Consider the following 23,700-nt stretch of genomic DNA (forward strand, 5'->3'; position numbering starts at 1 on the left):
CTGTTCAAAATACAATTTGTCAGAATTCCTATCTTTATATTTTTTTCATGACACAAATTACCAATATCAAAACAGTTAATAAAAAATCCATAATACACCAATCATAATGAGGTTCTCAAAGGCAAATTGGGTAGTGAATGTAGTCAATTTGAAGAGTATATCTAAGATTAGTCTTTGCATGGGAAAAATTTTAAAAGCTAACAAATTATCACAAAAAACGCCTATAATAATTTGATGAATTAAATGAAAGTCACGGGGCGCCTGGGTGGCTCAGTGGGTTAAAGCCTCTGCCTTCAGCTCCGGTCATGATTCCAGTGTCCTGGGATTGAGCCCCACGTTGAGCTTTCTGCTCTTCAGGGAGCCTGCTTCCCTTCCTCAATCTCTCTGCCTGACTCTCTGCCTATTTGTGATCTCTGTCTGTCAAATAGATAAATAAAATCTTTAAATAAATAAATAAATAAAAGAAGGTCACACTTGAATATTACCTTTTTCTTACATGTTTGGCTACATATTCTTTGTTGGCTTCTTCATACGGCAATTTTTAGAGAGGACAAAAAAGATAATTCAGTCTTTTCTTAGCATGGCAGATTAAATTTGCCATTTATTTATTTATTTTTTAAATTGTTTATTTGGGGAATAGGGGCAGAGGGAAAGGGAGAGAGAAATGAAAGCCGACTCTGCACTGAGCATGGAGCCCAACGCAGGGCTGAAACCCACAACCCTGAGATCATGACCCGAGCTGAAACTAAGAGTCGGATGCTTAACCAGCTTCACTATCCAGGCACCCCCAAATTTGCCTTTTACTATTTGATCGTTTGGAATAGTCTCTTTCAGGTTCACAATTTGTTATTGACAATGTCATGTAAATTCCGTCTGTTAGCAAACTGGGGAAAAACTTGATCAGGTTTCTTTGATCTATGAGCTAAATCCCAGAGCTTTTAAAAATGTGTAATTTGTTGTGATTTATTTTCTCACTGTAAATAAATATTCACTTCCACATGTCTCTATATTAGTAATCTTAAAAGTTTTTATTTAAATTCTAGTTAATAACATACCATGCAACAGTGGATTCTGGAGTAGAATTCAGTGACTCATCACTTATATCCAACACACAGGGCTCATCACACATGCCCTCCTTCATCCCCAACCCCCACCCAGCCCACCACCCACCCACCAAGCACACCCACTCCCACAACTGTATAAGCATCAGGCTCCACAAAACCTAGCCAACTGCAGTGTAGAACATTTTCTCAGGTACTGCTACAGCAACTTGAGGTGTTGGGCCTGGTGACTCAGGCCCCAAGACCAGGAGCTGACTTGTCAGGTCAATCTGGGCCAATCAAAAATTTAAAAATGAACCCAGGTTCAAAAAGTCGCCAGAGTGGATCAAATTAAAATGCCTCTTTATGGGCTCATCTCTGAGGTATTTTAGGTCCAGGTTCAAAAAGTTACCAGAGTGGTCAAATTAAAATGCCTCTTTATGGGCTCATCTCTGAGGTATTTTAGGTCCCCAGTAACATTACCAGACCCACCTCTATCTTTGCTTCTCAAGGATCCCTGGATTAAAAGGAGCCTGACATTCCCTATCTAGGCCTAGAGACTCCCGCCCGCCCAACCCCGTGAACAGTGTTTTAAACACTCAGAAATATGCCCATGTCCTTAATGAAATCAAACATTTCACTGACAATAATATATACTGTGTTTAAACAACAACAACAAAAGGGTGTTTAAAAAAGCAAGGTGATTCCGTCTCCTTGAAAATTAAGGGTGGTCAAGGGTTTGTGCTAGCACCATCTAGTGACAAAAAGAGGTAAGTTTGGCTCACCAAAATCTGTCAAAACACTGGGGAGAGAAATGATACCAGTGGTGCTGTCCCACGCTTTTCTGGAAGCTGTTCAGAGTACTGTGGTTTACTCGATTCCACTATGCCTTTTGGTCTTTAACTTATGACCCTAAATAGATCAGGCAGAGATGGAAGTATGAAGTACAAACTGGGAGGGCAAGAGACAGGGCCCATTTTAACCTCTGATACGCTATCTGTAGGGGTCACACTTCAGTCCCTTAGAAGTTCAGCAAGCCACTGGCTTCATGTAGCAGGAGGCCCTTTAAGATGGCAGGCCAGGTGGGGAGAGGTCAACACAACTCTGCTGACCCCTGGCTGAACCTGTTGCATATTCTGGGCCATCCTGACTTTACCTGGAAACTGCTTCCTGGGCTAAACCCTCAGTTTCTCTCCTTACCAGCTCTGTTTTTTTTTTTTTTTTTTCTTCCTGCCTCTGGTTCAGTCCAGGTTTGGCCTAACTCCATTCCACTTCGTTTCAGTTCAGCTCCCTTCTTCCTTCCATTCTAATTTTCCCAAAACAAACCTGGCTTTAGGCACGTACTTGCAGCTTTTATTGAGTTTGTTTTTGTTTTCCTAGATTTTACTTCATGTGGTAAGTACATTTAATATGGGATCTACCCTCTTAACAGATTTTTAAGTGTACAGCACAATATTGCTATCTATAGGCACAATATTGTACAACAGATCTCCAGGCCTTATTCATCTTGGATAACTGAAACTTTGCAGTCATTGATTAGCAATTCTCCCTATCCTTCTCCCCTCAGTCCCTAGCAGCTACCATTATAGTCCTTGTTTCTATGAATTTGACTATTTTAGATAACTTACATAAGGGCAATCATACAGTATTTGACTTTCCATGACTGTCTTATTTCACTTAGCGAAATGTCCTCAAGTTTCATCCATGTTATCACATATGGCAGGATTTCTTTCTTTCTTAGGATGAATAATATTCCATTATATATAATGCCAATTTCTTTTATCTATTGATCTGTTCAGTGGACGTTTAAGTTGTTTCCACATCTTGACTCTTGTGAATAGTGTCACAATGAACACGGGAGTGCTATTACCTCTTGGAGAACTTTATATAAATGTTTTTGGATAAATACCCAGACATGGGATTGCTGGGTCATATGGTACGTTCTGTTTTTAATTTTTAGAAGGATTTCCATAGAGGCTGCACCATTTAACCTTCCCACCAACGGTGTACAAGGGTTCCACTTTCTCTGCATGTTTGCCAAAACATTTGCCTTGTTTTTGTTCTTCCATAATAGCTATCCTAACATATGTGAGGAGATGTCTGACTGTGGTTTTGATTTGCATTCCCTTGATGATTAGTAACATTTGAGTGTCTTTTCATATACCTGTTGGTCATTTATATGGTTTCCTTTGGGAAAATGTCTATTTAAATCCCTTGCCCAGGGGCACCTGGGTGGCTCAGTGGGTTAAAGCCTCTGCCTTTGGCTCAGGTCATGATCCCAGAGTCCTGGGATCGAGCCCCACATCAGGCTCTCTGCTCAGCAGGGAGCCTGCTTCTCTCCCCCCACCCCCTTCTCTGCCTGCCTCTCTGCCTACTTGTGAACTCTGTCAAATAAATAAATAAAATCTTTTTTAAAAAAAATCCCTTGCCCAGGGGCCCCCCGGGGTGACTCAGTTGTTAAGCGGCTGCCTTTGGCTAAGGTCATGATCCCAGAGTCCTGGGATGGAGCCCTGCATGGGGCTCCCTGCTTAGCAGAAAGCTTGTTTCTCTCTCTCCCACTCCCCCTGCTTGTGTTCCCTTTCTCACTGTTTCTCTGTCAAATAAATAAATAAAATATTTTTTAAAATAAATCCTTTGCCCATTTTTTAAGTTATGTTATTAGTTCTTCTGCTGTTATGAGAGTTCGTTATACACTTTGGAAATTAATTCCTTATCAAATCTATGGTTTGCAAACATTTTCTCCCATTCTGTAAGTTGCCTTTTTACTCTATCAATGGATTTCATTGCTGTGAGTAAGTTTCTTAGTTTGATGTAGTCTCACTTGTCTATTGTTGTCTCTGCTTTTCGTGTCACAGCCATTAAATCATTGCCAAGATCAGTGTTTCATTTTTTTTCTACCTATCAAACAGTTTCAGGTCTTACATTTAAATTCTTCATTCCCTATTTTGCATATGAATATCCAGTTTTCCCACCACCATTTCTTGATACTGAGTTTTCATTCAGCAGGTATTTATTGAGCATCTTTGGGCCAGGCATTATGGTACGTACAGGGGATTCAAGGCGGAGAATGGCATAATGGTTGCAAGCACATCCTCTGGAACCAGACTGCCTAGGTTCAGATCCTGGTACCATCATTTCTAACTGCATGACCTTGAGCAGGTTACAAATTAGTGGTACCCCAATGTCCTCATATACATATAAAAAGGGGGGGATAACTACGGTCTTTTCCTCACAGGATTGATGTGATTATTGAAAGAATATATGTAGAGGTCCTAGACGGGTGTCTGGCACCCGATAAGCACTCTCAAGTGCTGGCTCTGAAGGCATTGTCCTTGTCTCTCAAGGAGCTCACAACTTACATTCGCCCCTATCCACCTGACCTACTTGGCAGTCAGGGCCATCTTACTCTTTGACACTTCAAATGACCCATAGCTCCCAGCTACCTTTTCCTGGAACCATGAGATGAACGGGGTACAAGTTCCTGTATCACAGATTCCTTGCGTGACTCTGGGTAAGTAATATCTACCCTCTGGGTCTCACTTAATGCACTTGTAAAGGAAGGTAGCTGGGACAAAATTGATTTCCAACATCCCAACAAACTCCTTGATCTGGGTACCTCAAGTTGAAACTATGTCAGCTTGGGAAGTCACTTAACCTCCCTGCCTTAGTTTCCTCACCTGTAAAATGGGATAATATTACTAACCACCCCCTAGACTGCGGTGATAGTTCAACATGGCAACGCAAACCCGGTTGGCAGCGCTTTCCAAGAGGACCTCAGGTTCAGACCCACCCGCCTCCGCCATTCAACGCATGCGCGCTGGCGTCCCTGCCGCTCGCTTGCCGGTTCCCGACTTCCGGTTCCGCCGGGACCCGGAGGCCAGACCGACTAATGGCGGCGTCCACGAAAAAGGCCACCGGGGGCGTTGAAGAGGCCGCGACGGAAGAGGAACCGCGAATTCTGGAACCCGGGGCAGCCCCGTTTGGAAACTTCCCTCATTATTCCCGCTTCCATCCTCCAGAAGAACGGCTCCGCCTCCTGCCCCCGGAGCTGCTTCGCCGGCTCTTTCCTCAGAGTTCCGAAACGACGCCGATCCTGGGTCTAGACGTGGGGTGTAACTCTGGGGTGAGTGACGGGGGCGGGGTCGGAGGTCGGGGAGCTGGGCGGTTGGCTTCCTCCGCTTTCGCTGGGTCTTTGGTTTGGGTGGGGCATTACACCCATCACGACTTTTCCAGAATGAGTTTAAAGGCGTCACCTGGGCCAACCCCTTGCTGCAGTTACCGGACCTCCAGGGTCCCACCACCATCTCTCTTAGGAATCGTGGGGAGGAACAATTTTTAACTCCGTTCCAAATTCCTGCGTCCCTCTCTTGAGTTCGTCCCCTCACGGCCAAACCTCATGTAGGTAGGGCCACCGTATTTGGGCTTCTGGCATTTGCCTTCTGTCCTGCGTGGCTGGCGACCTGGCTTCAGAGAGGGGGCTTCCGGAGACCCACCTTTGGGATCACAGGGTTGGGATTGGTTTCCGGGGAGAGGTGAGCCGGGGTGACAGAATCATGTCTGGAATTTATTTTTATTTTTACTTTTTTAAGATTGCATTTATTTATTTGAGATCACAAGTAGGCAGAGAGGAAGTCGGGGCGGGGGTGGGGGAGCAGGCTCCCCGCTGAGCAGAGAGCCCCGCTTGATCCCAGGACCCTGAGATCGTGACCTGAGTGGAAGGCAGAGGCTTTAACCCACTAAGCCACCCAGGCGCCCCTCATGTCTGGAATTTAGATTCGGGTACCATATAGTGTAGGATAGACGCTGAAGCCAAGTGGCTATTTATTTAAAAAGCAGTGTGTTGACCGAGTACAGTGGAGAGGATGAGAGGGAGAGTACAGCTTCCTGGCGGAGGAAGGCATTGCCACGTCTTCTTACCACAAAGTATTCTTAGGCGTAGAGTGATTATAGTGAAATCACATCCAGAATATCGAAATGTCTCTCTGACACCTATCTGTAACTACTAGCATATCCTAGAGGAACAGACAGTCTAACCCTATGATTGCAAATCACAGGCATGTAATAAAAAGTAAGCCTCTATTCCTGACCCTAAATTCTTCTTTCCCCCTACACAGTGGCACCCACTGTTTATAATTTCTTGGGTATGCATCCTATGTGTACACAAGCATTTATGTATGTATAAATATCCCACCTCTTTTAGCTTTATACATAGTAACACACTATTTTTCACCTTGCTTCTCACTTAATAATTTGGAGGTCACCTATGTCACTACATTTTTTTAGCAGCTTCAAAATTGTATGGATGTACCATAATTTATAGGGTGCTTTATTCACATTTCTAAAACTCCCAGGTCCCACTCTGGACTGATTGAGGATCTGGAGTGATTGAGCCCTTGAGTCTTTTTTTTTTTTTTTTTTTAAAGATTTTATTTATTTATTTATTTGACAGAGAGAGAGAGAGAGCGCACAAGCTGGGGGGAGCAACAGGGAGAGGGAGAAGCAGGCTCCCCTAAGGACAGAGAGCCTGATGTGAGGCTCCATCCCAGGACCCTGGGATCTTGATCTGAGCCTAAGGCAGATGCTTAACTGACTGAGCCACCCAGGCACCCCCTGTATTTTCTTTTTTAAGCTTCTTGGGTGTTCTGAGATTGGGGAATTGAGGATGGAGAGGGTGAAGAGATGTGGAGAAGGGACTGATGTGACAAAATGACTAGTCAAATTGGCATACCCAAGCTCATATAGGAAGAGAGAGTTAGCAAAGATATAAGCATACAAATGGGGAGAAAATTAAGCAGCATAGTATAGGACCTTCCTACTCAAAATGTGGTCCTTGATCTGTAGCATCAGTATGACTTGGATACTTACTAGAAATGCAGACTCTCAGGGTGCCTGGGTGACTCTGACAGCTAAGAGTCCGACTCTTGATCTCAGCTCAGGTCTTGAATTCAAGCCCCACATTGGGCTGCATGCTAGGTATAGAGCCTACTTAAAAAACAAAATCAAAAAAGACAAAAAAAAAAAAACCCTAGAAATACAGGGGCGCCTGGGTGGCTCAGTGGGTTAAGCCTCTGCCTTCGGCTCAGGTCATGATCTCAGGGTCCTGGGATCGAGTCCCACATTGGGCTCTATGCTCAGCATGGAGCCTGCTTCCCCTCTCTCTCTGCCTGCCTCTCTGCCTACTTGTGATCTCTGTCAAATAAATAAATAAAATCTTAAAAACAAAAAAAAAAAACTAGAAATACAGAACCTCAGTTCCCCTCCTCCACAGTCTACTAAATCAGCATCTTTATAAGATCCGTAGGTGATATGCATGTCATTAATTATTAATACACATATTAAAATGTGAGTAGCCTGGTATAGAGAAAAGAACCTAATGTAGTCTAAATCATTCCATATACTAACTATGTGACATTGGACAAGTCATTAGCCTCTGAATCATAATTTTTTTTTTTAATGTATTTATTTGACAGAGAGAGATCACAAGTAGGCAGAGAAGCAGGCAGAGAGAGAGGAGGAAGCAGGCTTCCTGCTGAGCAGAGAGCCCGATGTGGGGCTCGATCCCAGGACCCTGGGATCATGACCTGAGCCGAAGGCAGAGGCTTTAACCCACTGAGCCACCCAGGCGCCCCTGAATCATAATTTTTAAAATGTAGAATTTTTTGTGAACTATGCCACATATGCAGAAAAGTGCATAAAACATAAATTTATACTTTATGAATTATTATAATGTTGACACCTTTATGACAGTTGTCCAGATCAAGAATAAAACATTGTCATAGGAATCCCTTATATCACTACCCCTGTTCATAAACCCCCTCTCCATCCAGAGGTAAAAACTAGCCTGACTTTTATTACTATTTACTTGCTTTTCTTTTCTTTTCTTTTTTTTTTTTAAGATTTTATTTATTCATTTGACAGAAATCACAAGTAGGCAGAGAGGCAGGCAGAGAGAGAGAGGAGGAAGCAGGCTCCCTGCTGAGCAGAGAGCCTGATGCAGGGCTCAATCCCAGGACCTCAGGATCATGACCTGAACTAAAGGCAGAGGCTTTAACCCACGGAGCCACCCACCCAGGTGCCCCACTTGCTTTTCTTTATAGCTCACTATTTTTGTATCCCTAAGCAATGTAGTTTAATCTTGCCCATTTTTGAACTTCATATAAATGGAAGGTTGCCATGTATTTTGTTTTGTGTCTTGCTTTTCCACTCAGCATTGTATATTTGTGAGAGTCCTCTATATTGATACACTGAGCTAAATTCCTTCATTTGTAACTGCTATTTAGAGCACCCTGATGAATATACCACATTTATTTATCCATGCTACTATTATTGGACATTAGGTGATTTCCCGCCACACTTTCTTCACCTGCACAAAGGGCATGAGTATTTTCTTTACAGGATTGTTGCACAGAGCAAATGAGGTGATACATAAAAATGCCTTGAAAAAGTGGATTAGAACAACACAGATTTGAATTGGTTATAATGGTTATAGAAGTCATCGTTAGAGAAGGCAGATGGTGACTTGTTTACAAGTCAGAAAGGTGCTGAGTTGGTGAAAATCACAAATCATTAGACTTGGCTAGAAGGAAGATGAGCAGGGACTTTTGGGAGTAATGGATGCAGAAGCAGAGGAAATCCCAGAACGGGGTGGTGAAGCATAAGCCAGGTAATAATATTGAGGTTGTAGAGTGAAGGCTAAATAAGGAATCTTTGGAATCCAGACTTACCCAACCACAAGTCTGAAAAGCAGATTTTGTAATATGGTGCTTGCTGTGTTCTTCACCTTCCTGATAAGGAAAACTGGTTATGACCTTGGAACTCTTTGCTCCTCCCTGGGATCTGAGATACCAAAAAAAGGAAGGAGAAAAAAGTGAGTTTACCAGCATATCACTTAAGCTGGAAAAGACTGCTCTCAGCTCCTTTGCCGCACTCATTTGGGTGTAACTTTAAACCATACAACCCAATGTACCATCAATGTCAGGAAAGTATAGAGAGGACACATTATAGCCCGAGATCCCTGGAGGGTGCTGAGAATCTGCTCTGTGGAGAACTTTTTTGGCAACCTCCTTAGTCTAGGAGCTTCATATCCTATAAAGCCAAGAGTATGTAACAGTCCGATGGGATGATGAGAGATAGAGGTTTTTCTTCCATTCACTGGTTGAGAGCTGCAATGACAAAGCTCTTCTGGATTTCTCTAGGATCTGAGTGTGGCTCTATACAAACACTTCCTTTCCCTACGTGATGGGGAGACCTGCTCAGATGCCTCAAGAGAACTCCATCTACTCTGCTGCGACATAGATCCAGTCCTGGTGGAACGAGCTGAAAAAGAATGCCCTTTTCCTGATGCCCTGACCTTTATCACCCTGGACTTTATGAATCAAAGGACCCGGAAAGTTCTCTTGAGCTCTTTCTTAAGCCAATTTGGACGTTCAGTTTTTGACATTGGCTTCTGCATGTCAGTAACCATGTGGATTCATCTGAACCATGGGGACCATGGCCTGTGGGAGTTCCTGGCCCACCTTTCCTCCCTTTGCCGCTACCTCCTTGTGGAGCCACAGCCCTGGAAGTGTTACCGGGCAGCTGCACGGCGTCTCCGGAAGCTGGGTCTTCATGATTTTGACCACTTCCGTTCCCTTACCATCCGAGGTGATATGGCCAGTCAGATTGTGCAGATCTTAACCCAGGACCATGGCATGGAATTAGTTTGCTGCTTTGGCAACACCAGCTGGGACCGAAGCCTTCTGCTCTTCAGGGCAAAAGAAACCACAGAGACTCATCCAATTCCTGAATTACTGACAGAGGAAGGGAAAGAAAGGAATAGATTAGGCTACTGGAGACAGTGAGATGGGACGGTGGGAAGACCAGGAAAGAGGTATTGAAAGGGTGTTTTACTAAGAACTAAGTTAACTTAATTCATGATTGTAAAGCAGCCTCAAAACGTGGCAGAAGCTTTTGGCAAAATGTGCAGGACATGCAATTGAAAGAATCAGTATCTATTCCCTACTGTTTGAGTTCATCCTGGAAGGGAATATATCTGTGGAGCAATGAGCTGGGCTGTCCAGATTGGGATGGCCTAGAGAAAGTGATCCTGGTTCTAAGATATGGAAGGGGCTGCTTTTAATGGTTAGAGACATAGACCAGGCTAGCCTTAGAATGCGTCACGTCCATGGGCAACTTGAATCTAATCTGGCTTCTTCAGGCTGTTTCTCGACTTATTCACCCTGCCTTTAGGCAGAACCTCACAATACAATCTGGAAAGAAGAGTCACTGGCCTGGCTAAAGGAGAGGGTTGGTAAGAAAAACATCTTATCTTTTCAGAGCAGGTCAAGTGTCCAACATGCTCTGGCTCAGCACAGCAGGTAACAGATACCGGCCAAAATGAACTGACTAGCATTTATAAAATGTTTAAAAGATTTAAATTATGAACCCAATATCCAGCTGGTCCAAAAGAAATTAATGAACTGGGATTGTATAATTATGTATAATAAAAGTGACTTGAGTATGAATGAGAATGTCTTGTGATTCTGGCATTGGTAGGAAACTTCTGCTTTTAACCACTCCCATCTAGGGAAGGTTTCAGCTAAGAAAAAGAACCTCACCCAAACTCAGAATGGAAAACACGCCAGAGAGTAAGTTAATTCAGGACTTTTTTGGTTAGTATCCTCTGCCAAAGCATACCAGTACGGGGGTGGGAATATGTGCAGGGAAGCAGGCATAAAATGCAGTCTACAGTTGGATGACTTTAGCATAAATGCTATGGGATAGGTGTCACTGATGTCTGTCAGGTTTTTGACACCTGTGAGTTGAGTCCAAGGGAAAGTGGAAGATGGAGAAAGATTTGTTTGGTGGAGAGAAGATGAGAAAACAAAATATAGCTAAGAAGGGAGACTAGATTGATGAGCTTCAAAATCCTTAAGGTCCTATTGTTTTCTGAAGTTATAGAAGGAGGAGTAGGGAATAAGAGAGTCTGAACCACCAGTTCGACATTGGATCTCTTGATGGAGAAGCTAGAAAAGTTCCTGCTAGAGAATTTGAGCTTTATACATGACAGAGCAAAAACTAGTGCAGTCCCTAAACAGCAGAACGGAACCAAAACCTTCATTTAGGAAAACCAGATTTTCTATTTTGTGCAGGATAATTACGTGGTTGGTGCCATTTCCAGTCTCAGACTCCAGTACTACTTTTCAATCTTTTTATATTCCAGTTCCTGATCACTTTCATCCTAGTGACTCTTCTAGACTTTTATCCTTCTGCAGGTTCTTGACTATATCCCAGCTCCATTCATCTAAGCAGATGACCTAGCCACCAACCAGCGCCATTCTTGTTTGCTGTGTCAGAAAGTCTTTTCTTGCCCTCTGTCTTAAACCCCTTCATCTTCCCTCCTTTTCACTTCTGAACTTACCCAGTGAGCTTTTACCCAGATAATCTCTGCCCGAATTCCTGATCCCAACCTCTACTGCCTCTCCCAAACTGTGTTTTTTTGAGGATCCCCTTGGTGTCTCCTTGGCTTCATTGACTCTTTCCTGTCCACCTGCCAGCATGCTCAGTTCTCTCTCATCTTAAGAACCAACTTTTCCTCTGTCCAGTCTCCCTTCAAGTTTATTCAGTCTCTCTCCCTCTATCTCTTTACCACCAAACATGAGCAAAGTCCTTGAAGGAACAGACCCCAGAGCCGCTGCTCTCTGATTTCCCATTCATCAGTGACCCCCTTAATGCCAAATCCTGAGGCCTTGTTCCGTCTTCCCTGGGTCAAGGCACTCTTCACTACTGACCCCTTCTTCTTTGAACTGCTCTTCCTTGGTTTCTTCACCATGCCCTAAACCATTTTTCTCTTCCTATCTCTTAGTTTTTCTCTACTGTTGAAGGAGTTCAAGTTTTAGTTGAACTTAAGTTACCTGGAGAGTCCTGGATTCATCTCCAGAAACAGTGATTCAGGTTAGGAATGGGGTCTGGAAATCGGTTTGGCTTGATTAGATTTGGATTTTTTTTGCATTTTTAAAAAAACTGTGCTAAAATGCATATAACATAAAATTTACCATTTTAACTGCTTTTAAGTGTGTAATTCCATAGCATTAAATAAACTCACAATGAGGAGTCAGCTTTTTGTTAAAAAACCCCAGGTGACTCTGTTGCAAACCAAAATAGACCACACTTTGATTGTTTAGGGTTCCTTAGGGTCCATCCAGTCCACTTCTACTCGGGTGAGTTCCTCCACTCCCCTACCTTTAGCAACCACCTATGTGCTGATCACTCCCAAATATATTGGTGGCCCTACCTCCACAGTTGTAGGTTAATATTTTTCCTGTTTTGTAGTCCTATCATCCTAGATAGTTGTTAGTCGCCTCAGAGTCAACATATCCCAAACTCATTACCCTCATTCCAAACCTAATCCTATCTGTGGCCTCCACCCATTGCTCAAGCTGCAAACTTCAGTTGTCTCCTCACTATACCCCCTCTCCACTGACAAAGTCACAAAGTCCAGTAAATTCTACCAATAACATGTAAATCCCATTTATTCCATCCCAGGTGGCTAGTGCCTACCAGGCATTTCTGTGTTAAGTCATCTACCCTCTAACCCCTACTGCCAGTTTTCCCTTCCTAGTTATGACAGTTATACCTAGTTATGACAGTAATTTTTTTTAAGATTTTATTTATTTGATAGATCACAAGTAGCCAGAGAGGCAGGTGGGGGGCGGGGGGGGCGGGGGGAAGCCGGCTCCCTGCGGAGCAGAGAGCCCAATGCAGGGCTCGATCCCAGGACCCTGGGATCATGACCTGAGCCGAAGGCAGAGGCTTAACCCACTGAGCCACCCAGGTACCCCTAGTTTTGCCAGTATTATGCTTAAAAACCTTCAGTGGTTTCCTAGTGCCTAGAGTCCTGTCCTTTATCCAGTGCCTAAACCATTGTTGTTTAATAGTAGCCACTTGCTATTTAAAATTTAAATGAAGTAAAATTTAAAGTTTAGCTCTTCAGTGATACTAGCCACATTGCAGGTGTTCAATAGGCAATGTGACTAGTGGCCACCTCGTTAGTACAGATTTAGACCATTTCCATCACTGCAAAAAGGTATATGGAGCAGCACTGGTCTTAATGCTTTTCCTCCTCACACCAGTCACACTGAACTCTCCTACCACCCTATCAGACTTGCCATGTCCTTTCATACCTATGAGACATAGCATAAACTCCCTCTGTCTCCCTTCTTTCTCCCCTAGCTCTGCCACCTTGCAACCTGGTTGAACCGTTTGTACTAAAAGATGGCTCAAATGTTATGTTTTGTCAGAAATCTTCCCCCCCAACTCCTGTACACTTTGCATTTGTTACTACATTCTAGTGGGGACTTTGTGTGGAAGCCTCTATTATAGTATTTACCTCATTATATTATAATTATTTATATGGCTCTGCCCCCCACATAAGACTGATCTCCTCAAGCCTGACTTATCTTTATATGTTGAGGCCTAACACAATGGCTGACACATGGCAGGTAGCTGAGAAGTACTTGTTGAATTAATATATGAATGAACAAAAGAGAAATGGACCTGGATTCAAGTACTGAGAAGAAAAGGGAGATCTGTTATTGGGCAGAAAACTGCCCAGGAAACTGAAATGGGGAGAAATTAGAAAATTGAGAGAGAAAGAGATAAGTTTAGCCTTTGGCATGGAAGTTTGAGGTATGTTTTCTCAAACATATCTTTGCAATAAAATGTCCATTTGGGGTCCCTGGTGGCTCAGTCCGTTAATCATCTGACTGGCTCAGGTCATGATCCCAGGGTCCTGGGATTGAGCCCCCGTGTTGGGCTCTCTGTGCAGTGAGGAGTTGGCTTCTCCCTCTCCCTCTGCCCTCCCCCACCCCCCGCTCATGTTCTGTCTCTCAACTAAATCTTTAAAAAATAAAAATAAATAAATGTTCATTCCAAGACCTGATTTGGGCATCTAGACAGTAAAACTAGATAGAAAAATTTGGAAGTCAGTCATATACAGTGATTGAGGTTTAAAGAGTAGTAAATTCCAAAAATACATGGATATGATGAGAGGACCATATCCTAGGTCTGAGGGCCGCCAGTAGTTATTGAGTTTGGGGGTGGGGGAAAGGGAAGGAAGAACCAAAAGAGGTCTGGTTAGAAACAGGAGAAAAGAAAAAAAGAGATAATAATATATCACCGTGTACCAAACAGCATCACAAAGCCAAAGCAGAGCTGGGCTTTGAACCTAGGCAGTGCAGTGGCAGAGTCTGGGCCCTGGCTACCATGGCTCGAGATGTCACAGAAATCCAAGACTGGGAAGAGACTCCAGAAAGCCAGTGTAAAAGAGCATGAGCTTTGGAGTTACTGTGCTTCCTCAAGTTTAAGTGTTCAAACCTGAGAAGAGGAAACCCAGCCAGGTAACTCGGCTATTCCAGGTAGTCTTTGAAATGCCCTCGGAGAAGTCAGGGCTAATTCTAGGTTGAGCAGTACTCTAGGTTGAGTACCTGAGTAGCACCCCTGCTGCTGGCTACCTTTTAAATAGACTTGGCCCGCCTGAGCGTTTTGGAAAAGCAGTCAGCAGCTACACAGAGCACACACAGACACTGTTCTAATTAGTTATAATTACGTTCTCACTGTACCTTTGACTCACCAGCTACCCTGATCTTCCCCTGAATTCCTGAAATTCCCAATCTGCCCCTAACTTTGATCCTTGAGTAGGACCTCCAAAAAGTGGGTTTCAGTCTATCTCATGCTTAGGAGGTGGGGATTCCAAGGCCAACTTCAGGATGTATTAAGATCCTGAGATCAGTCTAATCCTTCTCAGCCCCACGAGATCAAGTTTGATCCAGGAACAGTGCAGTGGAAAGAAAAATCTGGCTTGGCATCGAGATCTGTCTGTAACTCATTCCATAACCACCCTGTTCAAGTCACTTAACCTCTCTGAACCTCAGTTTACTCATTGGTACAACCAAAATCACAAGACCTTCCTTTTCCTGTGCCCAAATGAACTAGAGCTTGTACAGGCATTTTACAGAATATAAAGTATTAAAAGGAAACAAGGTGCTGTGACACTCTATAAGCATGCCACAGACTACGACTATGTTTGTTGGACTAAAAGCTTATGAGAAAAACATCTCATCTCTGTAGAATGCATCTTACTGTCTCTAATAATTTGTTTTTTAGGACAAGGAAGTAATGAGTTCAGCTTTAGCACTACAGAACATTTTAAAGGAAGCAATACTGGGAGGGAATGGTGGTTGCTGATGGAAATGAAGCCAATTTATGATGGTCTCAGAGTGGTCACGGTGGTTACAGATGTCAATTTACCTACTTCTCTGTAAATTTTAAGGATACTTTGGAAACCTTGTGACTCTGCAGCTGGTGCGCTCTCCCTTCACCAGGGCAGTGCAAAGAAATGTATATAAGGCTGTGGCAGGTTGAATAATGGTCCCCTAAGATGTTCACATCCCAATCCCTGGAACTTGTGAATGCTACCTTAGATAGCAAAAGGGACTTTGTAGATGCATACAGATGTGTGGATATATAGATTAAGGATTACAGATTTTCCAATTGAAAGATTAATCTGGATTATCCAGATGGGTCCTTAATGTAATCACATGTGTCCTTATAAGAGGGAGGCAAAAGGAGATTTGACCACAGCAGGAGAGAGAATGATAGAAGCAGGAGGTTGGAGTGATGTGAGGAAGGGTTTGTGGGCCAAGAAATGCAGGTAGAAAAGGCAAGAAAATGGATTCTCCATTTCCTTGGTAAGGAATGCAGTCCTGCCAACACCTTAATTTTAGACTTCTGATCTCCAGCACTATAAGAAAATAAATTTGTGTTGTTTTAAACCAGTAAGTTTGTAATGATTTGTTAACAACAGAAACAGGAAACTAATACAGGGGCTCTGACGACAGTGAGACTAGACTGCAAGCCAAGTGGCACCTGTCCCAAATAACTTCTTAATGGCAGAAAATGGCCCCAGTGACCAAAGCGATAGGCCGGGGCTCCATCTACATGGTTAACTGAGGACTCCTCAATCACTAAAACCTTTGGGAGATGCTTCTGCTTCTGAACCTGACCTCTTCTATTGGCTGAGCAGTTACCTGACCTATTGAAAGGAACCATTGTATTTCAAGTCTGTAGAAGTTACTTTCAAAGATGTATAGTGTTCATAATCCATGAAGGTACGGATTGTAGACTGCCCCATGAGAACCTTTGGAGACAGTGAGACTGTCTTTGGCTCCAAGAGATCATCTTATTTATGCTCAAACAAGCATAATGTAGGAGCCAACACTAAGCATAATGAGCCTTCTTGAGGGACAAGAATCGACAATGGCCCTGAATATTCTTTAACTTAAGAAAATATATATATATTTATGTATGTATATATATGTGTGTGTGCGCACACACATCTCTAACATGTATATATATGTAATCCAATATTTCTAGAAATGATCATTTCAACATGCGGTCAGTATACAAATTATTAATGAGATATGTTACATTATTTTTTTATTCCATCCTATATGCGGCCAATGCATATATTTTTGTGGCAAATCAAGAAGTATTTTATCAAATTCCTTCCATTTACCCAGTGTGCTTTTAGCTGTTTTGGGGGTAGATAAAAGTAGATGAAAGAACCCTGGACTTCCAAAGGTTATATTTGATTCATTCAGCAAATACGTTAAAGTTGAGAAAAGGAGAGTCTCAAACAAGGCAGCACGTGATCGTGTGAGCTTCAGCAAAGGAAAAATCTTTGTGGGCTACAGTGGGCATGGAAGACTTTCTAGCTGATACGGGATTTGAGCTATTCCTGAAAGGAATATAGCTTTTGCAGTGATGGACAAGAGGGAACGGCACATGCCCTGTGAGCCTGGAGAAAGGAACCTTTCAGCAAAGGTACAAAGGAGTGGGTACTGTGTACATTGAGAACAGACCAACTGTTCTATAACGGAGATGTCATTCTGAGCAGTAGTGAGAAATGACAGTGGTCTTTGCCATTTAAGTCGATTTTGGATGAAATATTTAAAAAGAAAACCCATAAACATACTAGAAAAAAAAGTTCAAAAAAAAAGGTACTTTCTAAACATAAAAAGCCTAAAAGCCATCAGGGAAAAGACCAATAAATATGGCAAAGGAAAAAAAATATATAATGAAGTCAGAAGACACACTACCAGCTAGGAAAACAGTTTGCGGTACATGCAACAAAGGGTAAATTTCGTTAAAACAACGTTTACACGGGTGCCTGGGTGGCTCAGTGGGTTAAGACTCTGCCTTCGGCTCAGGTCAGGATCCCAGGGTCCAGGGATGGAGCCCTGCATTAGGCTCTCTGCTCAGCAGGGATCCTGCTTCCCCCTCTCTCTCTGCCTGTCTCTCTGTTTACTTCTGATCTCTGTCTGTCAAATAAATAAATAAATAAAATCTTAAAAAAAAAAAAACAACGCTTACACATCTGTTAGAAAAGACATTCACAAAAAACAATAATGGCAGATGAACACCTGAAAACTTGTTTAATGTTACCAATTATATGCAAATAAAAACAATGCAAGAATATTTCAGCACTTACAACAATATTCACAAATTTTTTAAACAGTGATGGTGAGAATGTGGGGAGGTGGGTATTCTTAAACCCTGTTAGTGGGAATGGTAAATTAGCATGACCGTGTGGAAGGCAACGTGTCAATATTTATCAAAACGTACACTGCACATACCCAGGAATTCCACTGCTAGGAATTTGTTCTGTGGATATGCTCACAGAAATATGCAAGGATGTATGTACAACGTTATCCATTACAGTTGTCTGATGAAAGTGAGAAGCTGGCAACAATCTAAATGCCCATCAGTAGGAAACAAATAATATGGTACAGCCATAAATGGATTACTATGCAGTTGTTAAAAAGAACAAGATAGATCTATCCATGTTAAAAATAGAAAGGTCTCCAAGGTATTTTAAGTGCAAGATGTAAGGTGCAGAACAGAATGAATGGTAAGATTCCACTTTTGTACCTTTTAAAAAGAATATATACATAGGAGGTAATAAAACATCTAAAAGTGAAAGATCAAAGAATAGCAGTTACGAGCATATTTAGTCATACTGAAGAATCAACCGGAAAGTTAAAATGGCTCATTACTTGAGGTGGGAAATGCAGCGCGTAATTGCTCTTATGTTATTTGATTTGTTAACCATACACACATGATGCTTTATTAAAATAATGAATTTTAGGGGCGCCTGGGTGGCTCAATGGGTTAAGCCTCTGCCTTCAGCTCAGGTCCTGATCCCAGGGTCCTGGGATCGAGCCCCGCATTGGGCTCTCTGCTCAGCGGGGAGCATGCTTCGCCCTCCCTCTCTCTCTCCCTGCCTCTCTGGCGACTTGTGATCTCTCTATCAAATACATAAATAAAATCTTTTAAAAAATGAATTTTAAATGTTTTAAAATTAAATTAAGCAGTATCTTTCTAAAAATAGCTTTCTAAAAGAATTCTCATCCCCTGTTGCTCCGCGCACCTGCCTGACTTGTCCCTTACAGCATAGTCAAAATTCTTGAAAAAGTTTTAAATACTGCCTACTTTGTACATCTTTCTCAACCCTTCAAAATTTGGTTTTGCCAAAGTCACCAATGGTGTGGTTAAAGTCAGCAAGTATGTCTCAGTCCTGATCCAACCTGAGCTTAGTAATATCAGGAACTTCTTTTTTTTTTTTTTTTTTCTTAAACCCCTTGGGCTCTGGTGACAGCACTCAACCAGTTGTCTTCCTCGTTCTCTAGAGGCCCCTCTCTAATGTTGCTGTTCTTTAGGGTTCTGCTCCAGTCTCTCTTTCCACACATGATCTCCACTCCATGGCTCCAGTTACCACCTATGTTCTGACGTTCTCGTGCCTTACAAATCTTTTATCTCTAGTCCAGATCTCTCTCCTGAGCTTCAGAATTTCTTATCCAACAGCTTTATACATTAATACTTTCCAACATTTTCCATATCATGGCACACATAAAGAATGATGCTATTTTCATGGCAACACACTTTACCAAGACCGATGTCTTTTCCGAGGAAGTTCATGCTGCCGTGAGGGCTAAGAAAATATGTAGCACATCTGTAACCTCTTCCTGAGGCACAGCAGTTGGGAAGCTCTTACCTCTTGGACAGACATTTCCACTGGGACATACCCCAGGCATTTCAGTGTTGACATATTTGGAAGTGAGCATATCATCTCCCAAAACTGCTCTTCCTCCACTGTTTCCCATTTCAGTGAGTGACCCTCCCATCTGCAAGTTACCCAGTCTGTAAGTCTTGGCTTAGCTCTCTGCTTCCCTCCCCTTCCAAGCCCAAGACCTGCTGACTCTGCTACTCTTTATTTCTTGAGGTGATCTCCTCTCCATCACCACTATCACTTTCCTAGTCCAAAGTACATCATTTCTCATTTTTCCCCTCAATTACTATAAAAACTTTCTGTCTGTTCTCCAACTTCAATCTTGCTTTCTCTAAACCGTTCTCCACATTGCAACCACAGTAATCTTTCTAAAATGCAATTCTGATTCTGTCAACCCTCGGCTTAAAACCATTCGAAGGACTGATGGGAGCAGTGATCTACCAGTCACTCATCAGCACCACATGCACCATTAGGCTATGCTACCAAACTGTTTTACTACTAGCAGCTTCTAGAAACAAGAGGCCTAAGAGACCCAGCCTGTTTTATAACAGACAACGCAAGTAAAAAACAATGTGTGATGAGGTGCCTGAGTGGCTCAGTCAGTTGAGCATCCAACTCTTGGTTTCAGCTGAGGTCATGATCTCAGGGTCGGGAAGTTGAGCCCCACATGGGATTCCGAGTTCAGCAGGTAGTCTGCTTCAGATTCTGTCCCTCTCCCTCCCTCTGCCCACCACCCCCCCCCACCGCCGCTCTCTTTCCCTCTCTAAAATAAATAAATCTTTTTGGAAAACCAACCATGGGACTTCTGTATAATTTTTAATAATTTAAGTGAATAATACCACTGAGGAATTAAAGTGTCTTAAGCCCCATCAAAGACAGAAAGTGATCATGGGGTAATAATAGTTATACCTCATTAACTTCCTGTCAGTGAAAATGAAGGTTTATCAAGTATGGCGAATCTGCCAAAATCTGAACGCCTAAACTTCCAAATGTACAAGAGCCTTTGGATAAGGAGGGCAGATACTTGCTCTGACAAGTGCAGATGTTCTGGCTGTGGGTTTTTTGTTGTTTTTTTTTTTTAAGGGTAAACATCTAAATGAAAAGTTAAAAAATCCAGATGGTCTGTTTATTTCCCAAAATTTAGTTATTTGGAAAGATCCCAAAATAGTTAGAAATGCTTGGCATACTGTTAAGGTTTTTCTACACTGTGCTTTTGGAATGCGGTAGATACATGGAGTCTTACAGGCTTTTTAAGCCCTGTGAGGAAAAGTTCATGTCTAAATTTTGGTGTAAACCCAGGACTAGCCCTCTGATCCCTATTCAATAAATATTGGATGATTGAATAAGAATTAATGCTGCAAGTTTCCAAAAATGCCACTATCTATCATCAAGCTCCCTAAAGACCACCAAAACACTATTAGAATATGATGGCTCAGTCAATTATGCGTCTGCCTTCAGTTCAGGTCATGATCCCAGGCTCCTGGGATGGAGCCCTTGCATTGGGCTCCTCGCTTAGCAGGGAGACTGCTTCTCCCTGTCACTCTGCCTGCTGCTCTGCCTGCTTATGCTCTCTCTCTGTCAAATAAATAAAATCTTTAAACAAAAACAAGCAAACAAAAAACTATTAGAATAAATGACTAATAGGGGCACCTGGATGGCTTAGTCTGTTAAGCGTCTGACTTTGGCTCTGGTAATGGATTCAGAGTCTTGGGATCAAGCCCCGTGTCTGGCTCTGCACCCAGTGGGGAGTCTGTTTGTCCTTCTGTCTCTGCCCCTCCTCTACTCATGCTCTGTCTGTCTTTCAAATAAATAAATAAAATCCTTTTTAAAAAGATAAGTGACTAATAAATTCCATAAAGTTTCAGGATATACACTTAATATACAGAAAGCTATTGTGTTTTTATAACACTAATAACGAACTATCAGAAATTTAGAAAACAATCCCATTCACAATTACATCAAAAGAATAAAATACCTAGAAATAAATTTAACCAAGGAAGTAATAAGACTTGTACTCCGAAAACTATAACACTTTGATGAAATTGAAGAAGACACAAATAAATGGAAGGATACACCCTGCTCATGGATTGGAAGAATTAATATTGTTAAAATGTTCATATTAGCCAAAGCAATCTACAGATTCAATGCAATCCAATGACATTTTTCACAGAAATAGAACAAATAATCCTAAAATTTGTATGGAACCACAGAAACCCCCAAATAGCCAAAGCAATCTTGAGAAAGAACAAAGGTGGAAACATCACACTCCCTGCTCCCTGATTTCAAACTATACTACAAAGCTGAATGGTACTGTCACAAAACAGACACAAAGGCCAATGGAACAGAACTGAGAACCGAGAAATCAATCCACACAGAATATGATTATTAAACTACAACAGAGGAGGCAATATACAATAGGGGAAAGATCATCTCTTCAATAAACGGTGTTGGGAAATTGTACAATAATATGCAAAAGAATGAAACTGAATCCCTATCTTAACATCGTACAAAAAAATCAACTCAAAATGGATTAAAGACTTGAATGTAAGGCCTGAAGCCATAAAAGTCCTCGAAGAAAACATGAGCGATTAGTTCCCTGACATCAGTCTTACCAATATTTTTGGGGATCTGACTCCGCAGGCAAGGGCAACAAAAGCAAAAAAATAAACAAATGGGACTATATCAAACTAAAAACCTTTTTGCACAGCAGAGCAAGTTCTCAAGAAAACAAAAAGGCAACTTACTGAATGGAAGAAAATATTTGCAAGTCATATATGTGATAAGGGGCTAATTTCTAAAATATATAAAGAATAGCAGGGGCACCTGGGTGGCTTGGTTGGTTGAGCAACTGCCTTCCACTCAGGTTGCGGTCTCAGGGTCCTGGGATTGAGTCCCCCGTGGGGCTCCCTGGTCAGCGGGAAATCTGTTTCTCTCTCTTTCTGCAGCTTCCTCTGCTGCTCCCCCTACTTGTGCTCTCTCTCAAGTAAATAAAATCTTTTTTAAAAAAATAGAAAAAAAAATCTGATTTAAAATTGGTGGGGGGCAGGGCAAAAAAAGTAAAAAATAAAATGGACAGATGGTCTGAGTGGACGTTTTTCCAAAGACATAGTAATGGCCAAGAAACACATAAAAGATGCTCAGTCTCACCTAACCATCACAGAAATGCACATCAAAGCCATAATAAGGTATCACTTCACAGAATGGCTAGTTTAAAAAAAAAAACAAAAAACAAGAAATAATAAGTGTTGGGGCACCTGGGTGGCTCAGTGGGTTAAGCGTCTGACTTTGGCTCAGGTCATGATCTCAGGGTCCTGCGATGGAGCCCTGCATAGGGCTCTCTGCTCAGTGGGAAGTCTACTTGTCCCTCTGCCTCTGCCCTTTCCCCTGATTGTGCTCTTTCTCTCTCAGATAAATAAAATCTTTATAAAAAAAAAAAAAAGAAAAAGAAATAACAAGTGATGACAAGGATGTGGAGAAAAGCAATCACTTGTGCCCTGTTGGTGAGAATGTAAATTGGTGCAGCCACCATGGAGAACAGTATGGAAGTTACTTAAAAAGTTGAAAAGAACTACCCTATAATCCAGCAATTCCACTCTGGGTTTTTATTCCAAGAAAACCAAACACCCCCATGTTCACTGTAGCATTATTTACAAGCCAAGATGTGGAACAACCTAAGTATCCATCGATAAATTAGTGAATAAATAAGATGTGGAGGGTGTGTGTGTGTGTGTGTGTGTGTGTGTATAATACATATATACATACAATAGAATATTACTCAGCCATAAAACAGAATGAAATCTTGCCGCTTGCAGCAATAAGGATGGAACTTGAGGGTATTATGCTAAGTCCAGTAAGTAAAAAAAAAAGACAAATACCCTATGATTTAACTTACATATGGAGTCTGAAAAACAAAACAAACAAAATGGGACATATAGATACAGAGAACAGACTGGTGGTTGCCAGAAAAGAGGAGGGTAAGAGGGTGGGCAACATGTATGAAGGGAATCAAGAGGTTTAAACTCCCAATTATAAAATAAATAAGTAATGGGGACATATTTTATAACATGAGGATTATGGTCAACATTGTATTAACTTTGGTGACACATGATAACTAGACTGGTGATCATTTTGCAGTATATATAAATGAGTCACTATGTTGTATACCTGAAACCAATATGATAATATATTTCAGTCATAATACTTCAATTTAAAAGATAAGGTGAGCTTTCTCAGAAATGAAAACATGTTCACGAAGAGATCTGCACAAGAACAGCCCTATTCTAATAACCCCAAAACTGGGAAACACCCAAATATACATCAACTGGAGAATGGATAAACAAATTGTGATATATTCAGACAATGAAATATTACTCAGTGATTAAAAAAAAAGGATTGGTTTCACATTAGTGAAAAACATTACTAAGCTAAAGAATATAGACACAAAAAAAGCACATACTATTTGATTACACTTATGTGAAATCCAAGAACAGCCAAAACTATGGTGACAGAATTCAGGATGTTGCAGGGGGTGGGTGGTGGTAGGTGCAGGGTAGT

At 41.9% G+C, this 23,700-nt stretch overlaps 1 protein-coding gene across 1 annotated transcript; it reads left to right on the forward strand.

Moving 5' to 3' along the window:
* Positions 1-4,878: 4,878 nt before the first annotated feature.
* BCDIN3D (BCDIN3 domain containing RNA methyltransferase) lies at positions 4,879-10,543 on the forward strand. Its single transcript, XM_032876840.1, has 2 exons — positions 4,879-5,163; positions 9,236-10,543. The coding sequence occupies exons 1-2, from the start codon at positions 4,930-4,932 to the stop codon at positions 9,878-9,880; spliced, it is 879 nt and encodes a 292-aa protein (XP_032732731.1). The 5' UTR covers positions 4,879-4,929; the 3' UTR covers positions 9,881-10,543.
* Positions 10,544-23,700: the final 13,157 nt, after the last annotated feature.

Source organism: Lontra canadensis, unplaced genomic scaffold (genome assembly GCF_010015895.1).
Source record: "Lontra canadensis isolate GAN:19392208 unplaced genomic scaffold, GSC_riverotter_1.0 scaffold59, whole genome shotgun sequence".
NCBI lineage: Eukaryota > Metazoa > Chordata > Mammalia > Carnivora > Mustelidae > Lontra > Lontra canadensis.

Bases quoted from the DNA above. Each gene is read 5' to 3' on its own strand.
- BCDIN3D (XM_032876840.1), top strand. From the start codon at position 4,930: ATGGCGGCGTCCACGAAAAAGGCCACCGGGGGCGTTGAAGAGGCCGCG. The intron at 5,164-9,235 runs GTGAGTGACGGG...GGATTTCTCTAG, and splicing joins ACGTGGGGTGTAACTCTGGG to GATCTGAGTGTGGCTCTATA.